Below are 12,602 nucleotides of genomic sequence, written 5' to 3' on the forward strand. Positions count from 1 at the left end.
CAAGAGTGGGGGTAAAAATAAAATATTTTCACACACTGAGCTCTCAAAGTTACACGTATTTTTTCACAGCAGGACAAAGGAAATTGTGCTCCACCCCTGCTGCGGGAGCTATGGATGCCCCAACGGTACAAAAGAACTTTGGGTGACTGTACAGGCAGCAAGATGTCTCTGTCATTTCTAGAGTTTTGGAAGCTGCTTACTTCTTGTTTACTTAGGTAATATTATATCCTTCTGGAGTCTTTGATGGAGTTGAAGAATGGATAGTTATAGTTTTCCTTTGTTATGATAAAAGATAAAATAGATATAAATATTGTGACTGTAATTCTTGCTTGATAACTGTTTTGTTATATGTAATTTTACTCTGTTAAAGTGAAAGCCTTTCTTCTTTGTTTAAACAGAAAAAGGGGAAATGGAGTAGGAGGGTCATCTGTCTATGTGTTACTTTCATTGGTTAATAAGGAAATTCCCTTGGCTTTTTGATAGGGCAGAATTTAGATAGGTGGAGTAGATCGAACAGAATGCTGGGAGAAAGAAAAGAAGAGTCAGGCAGATGCCATGAAGCTCCGGCCCGAGATGGACAGAGGTTAGAATCATTCTGGTAAGCCACAGTCAGTTGGTGATATACAGATTATTAGACATGGGTTAATTAAGATGTGAGAGTTAGCCAAGAAGATATAATGGGCCAGGCAGTGTTTAAATGAATACAGTTTCCATATAATTATTTCAGGTAAAGCTAACTGGGAGCCGGGCCACAGCCCGCTGCTCCTATCACTACAAACCCCAAACAATGGAAGACAGGAGATCAGGGAACCTGCGGAGAAAACATGAAAAAGAGAAAACCTCCTGGGTGGTAACGAGCAAAGGACTCTCAGGGCATGACCAACTATGACTGGGCAGAGCCGGAGGCCCCAGACTGACTTAACAAGATGCGATGCGGAAAGTTGGCTTTGGAAGCCATACCTGTAACCCTGTACAGAAAGTGGAGGCAGGAGGATCAGGAGTCCAATCATCCTGTGCTACATAGCTAATCAGTTCAAGGTTACCCTGGGCTACAAGCTCATTTGGAAGACAAACAAAAATTTTAAAAAAGCTAAAAATAAAACATGCAGAAAATTTTTTCAAAGATGAAATTCAGTGGCTAACATACATAAGATGAGGTAAGATTTACAGAACTGAAAACTGTAAATAAACTAAATAAACCCTTTAAAACACAAGGGAGAAAAAACAGGAAGTTGTGAAAAGCAGTCACCCTAAGCAAGCTTTGATTCCTGAGACCAAGTTCCCTCTCCCCTAAGTCTTGCCTCCAAACAAGTGAAGAATAGAATCTGCCATTCCTATTTCCAGTGAGGTCAAGAGACCATTCTTATGAAACCACTTACCTAACATACAAATTATTATAATAAAATATAAAAATTATTATATTACAATAAAATATATAGTAAATTATTATAATAAAACCATTGCCTCACTATTTTAAAAGAAAGTGGTCCATTGCATCTTGGTTTTAGCTTTTCTGAGTATGTTTTAAGACACTAGACAGAAGCCTCTGGAAAGCGCTGTGCACTGAGGTGGAAATGACTGCACAGAGAGCAGTTAAAGAACTGGCCTTCAGGATAACCACAGTGGGTCCTCCCTCCCATTTTGAGACAGGGGTAGCCCTGACTGTCCTGGAAACTACTATGTAGAGCAGTATGGCCTCAAACTCAAGAGAGTCATCTGCCTCTATCTCTTGAGTGCTGAGATCAAAGGTGTGCACGATCATATCCTGCCAGAGTGCATCATTTTGTCCTATGATAAGTAATCGGAAGAACTGGGAGCCAAGACCTGCCAGGTGGAGGCTGACGACAGAAGAGCTAGTAGCAGAGCACTAGCTCTCAACTGAGCTGCTTTGCTGAGTGCCAGGCTGTTCCAGCTGCCTGAGGGACACCACCTCACACCACTCTGAAGATGCTACAATGTGGCCAGGATGTAGCTCAGTGGTGGAGCACTTGCCCACGTGTGCAGCCCGAGGCTCAAACTCCAGCACAGGGAGAGCAAACTTTTCAGGTTCTGTCCTATAGAATCACACACTTACAAGAATGACGTGCCTACCAATTATTGTAACCATCTCAAAACACTCACACATCCAGACAACCTAAGAATAGTCTGTCACAAATTCAAATGGTTATAAAACAAAAACAAGCTGTAAGCACAGCGTATTTTACTTTCCTTCTAAGGCACAAAAGTATCTACTTTCCTTGTAGAGCACAAATAATAACTACTTTCATTATTCGAAAAGTCAAGGTAACATTTACACAAATAACATACTGCTTTTTTTTTCCTAGAGCAATACATTTTTGTAGATTTAAATATGACAATAGTTTTGGTGACCAATAATCTTGTTTTAAAATATAATAATGTAGCATTCAAATACATTTTAGGAATCAATCAATATTTACAAACTTTTACCACAAACCTGGAACAGTAAGTGTGCTATGAAGCATAATTCAATAGTTTGAAGAGAATTTTGAAGAAATTAACAACATATAAAAAGTAGGGAGCAGAGATAGGTCATCAATACAGTGGTTGTTGCACAAACGTCAAAACTGCAGTCTGGATCCCCAGCACCCCTGGTGCTTGCTGGCAGCCAGTCTAGCCAAGTGGTGAGCTCCACAGCCAGTGAGAAACTCTGTCTCTAAAAATAGGTTGGGAAGATGGTGTGGGTTCAGATCTCAGCACATAGAACAGTCAGATGTACTTCTGTTACCCCAATGCTTACAGGGAGGAGGTAGGCAGATTCTGGAGTGCCGGCCAGTTAATACAGCAGAAACAGAAAGCTCCATGATCAAATAAAGGCAGACAGTAACAGAGGAAGACGTGCAATGTCAACCTCTGGCTTTCACATATGTGCATACTCACATACACACATGGTACCCACCCACACTACTATACTGGTATACCCCCCCCCCCCCACACACACAATATGATAGAAAAGCAATTGAAAAAGAGTCATCCAACAGAACTCTGGCCTCCACACACTGCATGCACACAAATAGCAATAATTTTTTTTTTAAACCGTTGAGGCACGAGAGGTTTAACAAGAAGGTAGACTGGTACCCACCCAAAACACATTTACTTTTTTCTAGTCGTTGCTATTTTGAGCTATGGTTTGATCATTTACAGGTTCTTAAGATTTTCTTTCTGTTCACAATGTAACTAACTCACTTCTAGGTAACACTTTATGAGTTACTTTTGTTAACAAAAAGGTAACAAAACGACAAATCTGTCACCGCAAATGTTAAAGTCACACTTTAAAACAGCTCCCAGATGCAAAGTGCCAAACTATGTAGCTAACAAAATCATTCCTCTAAAGTTGTCTTTAAAACAATGAGTGTGTGACAAAGAAACTATGAAGTACCCAAAGCCATGGATTAGAGAGGTAATTAGAGTCTAATTATGTTTTAGTATTAGAAAATACATGAAAAATAAAGCAGCTACAAAAACAAATTTAACTCTAAAATGAGAAAGAAAGCAATAAAGAATAAAGCAAGTGAAACAAAAATCAATCAAAACCGAATGTATTGTTCAAACCAAGAACAGACCTTTAGGAATAAATCACATGTAATAAACTCAGTATGTACAAATACATTTTATATACGTATATGCTGCATTTATGCCCCACTCCATTTACATGTTATGTAAATAGGATAAATTATGAACTATTCAGGCTAATCATAACTATTCAAGTTACAGTAAGAATTGATTACACTTGGAACTTGAATTATTATACTTAGCTTCACATGTATTTCATAGCTTTGTCTTAAAAGATATACTCAAGACATATCTACTGTTCTGCCACCTCTTACTACCTATGATGCTACAACACCTGGTCTACAGTCATCTTTAACTAGGATTTCCATCTGCTCCCACATAGGGGCCACAGTTATCTTTTAAACCCCACCAGGTTCCATCAGTTCTCTGCTCAAAACCATTCTAGATCTCTGCACCACTCCTTAGGGCAAAGCCAAGAATCTTGGACACAAGGTCTTTCTACCCTCATGCTCACCCAGCCACATCTTTGCTCTCATCTTCAACAGCCTTCTGTGCTCCAGCTACCTAGGCCCCGGGCCGACTTGAGCATGTTCTGTCCCAGACTCAGGGCTTGGTCTCAATTTCTGCTGGGATGTCACCAGAACATCTTTAGAGCTTCTAGGAAGAACTGTGCGAGAGCAACCTCATGTTTGTACCCTTGACTACATGCACAGCCTCTTAAAAAAAAAAAAAAAGATTTATTATGTACACAGTGTTCTGCCTGTATGCATTCCTGCAGGCCACAAGAGGGCAACAAATCTCACTATGGATGGATATGAGACACAATGTGGTTGCTGGGAATTGAACTCAGGACCTCTGAAAGAGCAACCAGTGCTCTTATCCTCTGAGTCATCTCTCCAGCCCATGCACACCCTCTTAAAGGGACTAAGAGTCAAGGTCACTAATATTACACTTGCCACATAAATAACTCAACCACAACGTTTAGAAACTTAAAAAAAAAGTGTATTTAAATTAAAAGGTATGTGTTAACCTGATCAACCCAATCCTATACCGCAGTGGTGCACGCCTTGAATCCCAGAACTAGAGAGGAATTGAAGATGAGAGGAGACAGCTCAGAGACTCAGTCTCATTCTGGGGTTTCCTAGAAGCAGGATCACCATTTTCAGACTGAGGTCAGTGGCTGGCTGCTTTGCTTTTTGGGTCTTCAGGTTGAACCCCAGTATCTGTCTCTGAGTTTTTATTAATCGTGCTTCAAGTCAGTATATTACAGCGATATCTGAACATCCATATGTTCATAGTGGCTCTGTTCAAATTACAAAGTTACAGAAATGGTCTAGGTCTCCTTCAGTAATGAATAAAATGTGGTATATGTACTAACAGTAGAGGTCTAGTCAACCATAAAGAATGAAGTCAAGGAGCTGGAGGGATGGTTCAATGGTTAAGAACACTTGTGTAAACGGAGACTGCATGTTCATCTCCCAGCTGCCCAGACCCAAATAATCACACAAAACTATATTAATTACAGCACTGTTTGGCCAATGGCTCAGGTAAATTCCTAGCCAGTTCTTATGTCTAAATTAATCCAGTCCTATTAATCTACATATCGCCATGAGGTTGTGGCCTGCCATCTCCTGACTCAGCCTTCTTTCTGCATTCAGTTTAGTTTTCCCAGCTACCTATGTTCTGTCCTGCCACTGGCCAAAGAAGCTTCTTTATTAACCAATGGCAATAAAATATATTCACAGCATACAGAGGGGAATTAATGTCACACTTTTTCCTCTAACAAAGGGGCATTCGGTTCCCAATATCCACACGGTAGTTCACAACATCTAGTTCACAACTTTTGAGTTCCAGGGGCTCTGACATGCTCTTTTCAATTCCTTGTGCGGCAGGCATAAGTGTGGTACATATGCATACATGCAATCAAAACACTCACACAAAATAAGATCCTTTAAAATGACATGTCATTTGCAGAGAGATGGACAGAAATGAGTATTATAAAGTGAAATAAGACAGACTCAAACATAAATACTTCATGTTTTTGAGATCTAGGTTTAAAAAGAGAAGGGCACTAAAGGGAACTATCTGGGGAGAGGAAGGAGATGGAATAAAAGGGCTAAGGGGAAGTGAGTGCGACCCTAGAACATGCTATAAATGATGAAAATGTCACAAGCAGGGCGGTAGTGATGTACACCATTAATTCCAGCACCAGGGAGGCAAAGGCAAGCGGATCTCTGTGAGTTTGAGGTCAGCCTGGTCTACAGAGTGAATTCCAGGACAGTCAAGGCTATGCGGAGAAACCCAGTCACAAAAACAAACAAACAAACAAAAAACAGAAGAAAAAAAGTCACAACCAAACCCATTTATTCCATACAATGACTCCACACTAAGAATTGGGGAGGGGGGAGAAGAATAAAGTACTGTGAGCCTAACAACCACAAGGAAATGAATTATGCCAATCCACCTAAGGGAATTTGGGTGCAGATCCTCTGCAGGTGAGAGCAAACATCAGTCACAGTGCCCCCCACCACCAGCCTGACCTGCTAAGCTGGGCTGACTCTTGAACCGCAGACGCTGACCAATGTGTACTGCATCCAACAGCTATATTTGTGATGTGCTGCTAGCAAGCAGCATAGAAAACAAATACTCATACAACACAAAAGTTTTTTTCTGAACCTTTTGTTCACACGAAGTACCATGGTTTCTCCAATTTCTAAAGACATTAATGTCAAACAGTTCAGAACTTACAAAAATTTAAATAAACTGGCGTTTAAAAATGCTTAGGAGTATTACCTAAGAAAATAAACCTTAGAAAGTACTTTGTTATATATAAGTTTTTGCACTTTTCTCTCAGCCCATTTGCCAGTATCCCAGATTACATGTATAGACAGTGAATATGATATGTAGAACACGAAGGCAATTCTCCATATAATTATGCACAAGATGAGTAAGAGACAGGTGGACACCAGCAATAAGAACCTACTTACTGGTCAATAGGCAAAGCAACCAAGCAGAAGGGAGTTGGGCAGGCTTGCTGGTACGAGCACACAGCAGACAGAGCTCTTCCCCCAGACAGTCCTGCAGCTCTCAAAGGGCCGGCCTCTGAACTCATCCCACTCTGCCTCCAACCTCAACGTTACTTCCAAACAGTTCCCAAAGCAGGACCGTCCAGGACAGAGGCCACGCTTCAGCAAGCAACATAAGGCATCGCCTGTGGTCTTTAAAGATAGATGAACTTACAAGTGAGAAGCACTAACCATCCAAGTCCCTTGGCAGAGATGGCAGGAGTAGTCGTTAGGAGTCTGTCTTCCCTATACAGTGCAAGCATCTCTTCTGCTCCCCCCCCAAAAAAAAACATCAACTGAGTAAGAGAAAAATTCAAGAATGAAGATCAGATTAACCACAATTTCCCAATTTCAAATATTCTGGTATCTATGGTAAGTAATAACTGAGAACAACTCCATAAAACCTCACATCTGTGCTGAAAATTCATTTAAATAAATCTTCCTAGGAATACAAATCTTATTTAACACACTCAATTTTAAATGACAGCCCAGGCTTTTTCAATGTAAGTAACAGGAGACACCTGAATTACAGGCTGCTGAAATACTCACAGGCAAGCCACACCCAAACACGCTCAAGACAATTAAGCAGCCAAAAGCAGCAAAGAACTGTTGGTTCAATGCCTTAAATTAATTCACTTTACAATCTCACCACCAGACACACATACACATACATTACTTAAGTCATAGGATTTCTCCAGAAATAATCTTTACTCATTAGGGTATTTTAAAAGCTAACTCACCTCCTTTGACGGCTGCATCAAGGAAGGCTATTTTAATTCCTATTGACAGCTTTTATGAACATCGGTGACTTAGTGGGAAAATGCAGGCATAAAATAAAGTCAACCAAATCCTCAAGATACAAGGTTTTCAAATGTTAGAGATGCCCTTAGAGACCAGTTTTAAAACAAATGGGTCCAGACTATTACCAGTAATTAAGAGAGAACTTCTATTCACTATATACAACACAGTAGTCAATTCACCAATCTACAAAGAGTAAAGAGAAACAAGCCCTACTTCCTCTAAAAACTCCAGAGATTCTAACCATACTCTGATCTCCATGAGAACTCAATGCCTACCAGCTGAAATATCTGAGTTATTCACCTTCCTTCTAGTTACTTAATTCTCTAGAGAAAAGTAAGAATGTATGTAGCCCAGCCTGGTCTACACATTAAGTTCCAGGACAGCCAGAGCTGCACAGAGAAACACTGCCTTAAAAAATTAAAAAGGTGCAGCCAAAATATACATCCCAAAGAAAGCAAAACTCAAAGGTCACCACAGAAAACCTCATTTAATTCGGCATCTCACTGTGATAGAGCAGTAGAACAGCTCACGTATCTACTTGCCACACTCCTAAGCGGAAAGCAATTTAAAGAGCAATAGTTTAGGTTTCCTCTTTCAATACATAACATCGGGAGTCTACAAAGGAACTTTTATCTGAGTGTTTTTAGGACTACATTTTCTGGTTAGGAAACAATACAAACATCAATGCTTTATATAGTTACAGTAAGTACTTTCCATTAATTTTGAAATGTTCTTTTTCTCAATTTTCAGTTGGAGTCCATTATCTATGCCCTAACATTCAAAATTCAGTAAATACTGCACATGCCCAACCTTTAACAACTCTGACACATTGGTATAATAAAAATGGTGTCAATATAAAGAATCAAATCTAATTATTTAAGACTACACATCTAGCTCCATCTCAGAATGATTAGAAACGTGTTTCCACTAGTTTTTCTCATAACCCCACTCACTGACAGACTGGTACAAGTTTCATTAGGCATAGCCTTTACTAAGGATGGACTTTACAGTTTCCCTCTCAACAAGGATTCTAAGGTCACTGCCCTTTTCATTCCTTTCACATAAGAACAGGTCATTTCTGACTCCTTTTAGGCCTCGTCAACTAAAGTTTCTTACATGAATCAGGAAACACAGAAAAATGACAAAAGAACGAAACATCCAACGGTTCATAGTGAACTGGAGGAAAAATTTAAAATCCTCCACACAGTTGATGACTCAGGACTGTCTAGCAATCAACCTTACTAGAGACCTGGATGAGAAAAGCTGCCCCAGCACTGTCTGCTGCCCAGTCTTCCTCATCAGGAGGACTACTAAAAAATTACATACTACGGCCGCAAATCTAAGAATCAAGTTTTTAAAAAAAAAGTAAACAAATAAAAAGCTTGCATTCCAACTCTAGGCAAACAGGTCTTGTCAATTTATTAAGAACTAATAGCAGGAAGGCCAGCTGTCTTCCCTGCTCTGAATACTTAAACTTTAATAAAGCAAATCCATACTGATTCTTGTCAAAGAGAAATCAGCCCAGAGAAAAACTGAATCAAAAGTGGTAATCAGGATATTAAATATTAACTTAGAGACTTTTCCTATTCCCTTTTCTTGTTCCTACTTTTGATGATCATAACTGCTTAGTGAAAACTTCATTTTAAAAAGGTACATATTTCTAAAATGTGGCACCACTCTCAGAAAACTACAGAGACTCAGACCACAGTTAGGGCATGATAACAAGATTTTTTTTTTAAAAGATGCCTCAATTTTAGAAAACATATATATAATTTTAGAAAACAATAATATAATTATTGGCACTGCAAAACTTACCATAAAGCAAGTTATTTAAGTGGCAGGCTAAGTGTTTAGCTCAGTGATAAAGAGCTTGCCTAACAAGCTCAGTAACTTAAGTCAGAGTCTCAGAACCTCACAAAAAAAAAAAAAGGTAGCTAAAAGCTAAGTGCTTTCATATCAAACATGCAAAATATCATTAAGATGGTGGAAACTAAACATGACATTTTTACGAATTAACGCTAGTGTCTGATTGCTTTAGCACACAGATCAGTAAACATGCCACTTAATTTCTTACAACTATAAACACGTGAATAAAAAGGTCTTTAAAACAGAAGGTGAGGTTCACATCATTCTGCGCTCAAATATGAATGTATAATGCGGGACACATAACGCAAGGAAGTGGGAATGTGCGGTCTGAGTTCACATTTTCACAATCAAGTGCACCCTTTCTTCTGTTTCAAACAGCATAAAAGTTCATCACTGACCTCTAATTTTTTCTTTAACTCTAGTCAACACGGCTCTTCGAAAGACCCTGACCAACTACTGCCTCTGTAGGCAGAGTTGTGATCACTGTAAAGATTATCTCCTTAAATAACTGTTTTTGAACAGTTCTACAATCAGTTTTAAACTAAGCAGTACTGACATTAGCCACATGTAAAGTAGCAGTTTCCTGGGGGGAAAAGCAACACTTTGTGTTAACACAAATAACATGTACCCACCCAGTAAGAATACAGAACTATGTAGAGACGCTCGAGGATTACAGCTTTGTTAGGAGTCCATCCAGAGAAATAACTTCCTTTTTGTTCAAGCACTCAAACATCCACGTGAGTCCCTTCTGGCTTTGGGCCTTTAAAACTGCTCGCTCTCCAGCTCCCGAGCAGAACTACACTCGTCCACCGATCACCCCTAACTTCCTGGTACTAAAAACTACAACCACGAGGCTGTTTCGTCAGTTTGTTGTAAAACAATTCTAGTTCCATTCACCTCGTGGCGGGGGAGGGGGCGAGGAGGGGGGCGCGCCCCCCCGCTGGGGAGCTGCTTCGGGGGCAAGGGACCGTACCTCCAAACAAGTGCGGAGAAAGGTGGGCCGGGAGCGAGCCGATCACCAGGCGCGGCCCGCCAGGGCCCCCGCCCGCTGGCCGGTCCCGGTCCCTAGCGCCGCCGCCGTCCTCCGGGCTGCTGTGCACCGAGTCCTGCGAGCCGTACGGGCCACTGCCACCGCCGCCGCCGCCAGGGATGCTGAAGGCCGACTGCGCCGCGCGGCCGCCCGCCGCGCTGCCCACCGCCCCTCCGAGCGAGCGGCTGCGGGGCGCTGTCGGGGCCGAGGCGGCCGCCGCTGTCGCCGCCGCCGCACCGGCCGAGGCGCTGGGCTGCTGCGCGCCGGGCACCGGGGCCACGAACCGGGCCGCCCGAGCGCCGTCCGCCCCGCCGCCGCCGCCGCTGCCGGAGGGCAGGTCCGAGCCCGAGTAGGCGCGGGTGCGGCCGTTGGCGGCGGGGCCGCTCTGCTTGGCGCCCATGTCCGCGCCGCCCCGGGCCGCGAGCGAGCGAACGAGCGAGCAAGCGAGGCCGGCGGGACGCAGCTCGCGGCGGGTGCTCAGGTGGCCGTGTGGACGCGGTCGCTGCCGGGCCGCCGCGACGGGCCGCTACCGCTCGCTGCCGCGCTCCACGGCCTCCGCACCGCCTCCTCCCGGGCGGCCGCCGCCACCGCCGCCATCCTCCGGCTCCCCGGCGGCTCGGAGAGTGGGAGGCGCCTGGCTGGACTGGGGGCCGCCTCCCTGCGCGCCAGCCGCTCGCAACGGGAAAGAAGAACGGGCGGCGCGCGCCCCAGCAACCGTCGCCGAGCGGCCCGCACTGGAGGAGCCGCGGCCCAGCGAAAGCGCAGCGCGGAGATTGGGTCCCGCTGGCCTGACTCTACCCCACAGCCAAGCTCGCCCGCACTGGCCCCGCCCAGTATGTGGTGATGGACAGGCAGGTGGCCCCGCCCTCCATGCAAAGCGTCTGGCACCAATCAGAAGACGGCTCCTCCTCCCGCACGTGGCCTGTGGACGCTGGGGAAGAGCAAGTGCACCTTTTCCTGGCCGGGGCGACCGCGGCAGTTCGCTTAGAATGAGTGGACGTGACCTTCGTTGGTTTTGTACAGACAGAGTAAACAAGCAAACAAACCAACCTCAGCTTTGAGGTCGATTTCAAACAAACAAAAACCGTTATGGGGGCGAAGGACCGAACAAAACACCATGAAGACTGAAGCCAACTTGATCTGAGTTATCCTGGGGTGGGAAGCACAAAATTGGAAAAACGAAGGAAAATCCGGTCTGACCTTCAAGGGTAGAGCAAAAGCTGAGGGTTAGAGACTGTGTTCTTCCTGAAACACTGCCTTTAGGCCCAACATCTAGCCAAATTATGCAGACTGCCCATTTCTTTACCTTTTTGGATTTTTAGTTTCCTTGGCCATAATGTTTGAATTAAGTCTCCAGGGCAATAGCTGCTTTAAAAATCTTATGGTTTCTCTAAATGGAATTTGACAGAATCCTCAGTGCCTTCCTGTGTGTGGTGCTTGGGCCAGTCGGTTCTGACCCTCCCATTTGGAGGATGCCCTATGCCTTGTCTGCATGGAAAAACAGGGAGCCAGTTTGTACAAACTGCAGAAATGAATGCCTTGTCACGGTTTCTTCCCTTTTGTATTTGCACTGAGTCATTTACGTAGTGATTTTAGTCATTGTTTCAAAAGATATGGGAAGAGAGAGTAAATGTTTTGCCTGATGTTTGTTTGCCACATATGTGCCCGGTGCCTGTCGTGGAGGTCAGAGGGGGCATCAAATCCCTTAGAACTGGAATTGTGGGGTTAGCTGCCTCATGGGGTGCTGGGAATCAAGCCCAGTTTTTCTGCAAGAGCAGACAGTGTTCTTAACCACTAAGCCAGCACTTCAGTCTCAAATTTGGTTTGTTTTTCTTTGGGAAGGGGATGTTTTGTTTTTTGTTTTGGCTTTTGGTTTTTTGATAAAGGGTTTCTCCGTGGTTTGAAGCTTGTCCGGAACTCCATAGACCAGGCTGGCCTTGAACTCACAGAGATTTGCCTGCCTCTATCTCCTGGGATTAAAGATGTCCGCTGCCACCACCGGGCTCAAATTGTTTTTTTTAAAAAAGAGAGCTGAGGCCCTCTGAGCAGGCTTGCCTGTATTCCCAGCTTCTGGAGAGACTGAATCAGGAGGATCACCGGAGCCTTAGAATTCAAGGTCAGCCTGAGGTACTGCAAAAACCTATCTCAATAATAAGGAGAAGAGGAAGGAGGGAAGGGGGAGGAAGAAATGTATTTATATTTTTTTATATATTTATACATATAGTGTGTGTATGTTTATGCATTGCACATAATATTCTTATATAGCTACTCTGAGCTTTTATATAAAATATCCTGTGTGACATCATTTG

The 12,602-nt window shown here is 43.3% G+C and overlaps 1 protein-coding gene across 2 annotated transcripts in view; it reads right to left on the minus strand.

Moving 5' to 3' along the window:
• The window catches only part of Znrf2 (zinc and ring finger 2), an 84,694-nt gene extending 73,856 nt beyond the window's left edge, over nt 1–10,838 (minus strand). The window contains exon 1 of one of the 2 annotated variants that reach the window (XM_085691051.2): nt 10,237–10,838. In XM_085691051.2, coding sequence (XP_085547177.1) covers nt 10,237–10,693 — 457 coding nt within the window. In that variant the 5' untranslated portion in view covers nt 10,694–10,838. The remainder of the gene's footprint in view (nt 1–10,236) is intronic. The other variant, XM_085691050.2, reaches the window with a different exon arrangement.
• Between the last annotated feature and the right edge of the window lie 1,764 nt (nt 10,839–12,602).

Source organism: Myodes glareolus, chromosome 6 (assembly GCF_982192425.1).
Source record: "Myodes glareolus chromosome 6, mMyoGla1.1, whole genome shotgun sequence".
Lineage (NCBI taxonomy): Eukaryota > Metazoa > Chordata > Mammalia > Rodentia > Cricetidae > Myodes > Myodes glareolus.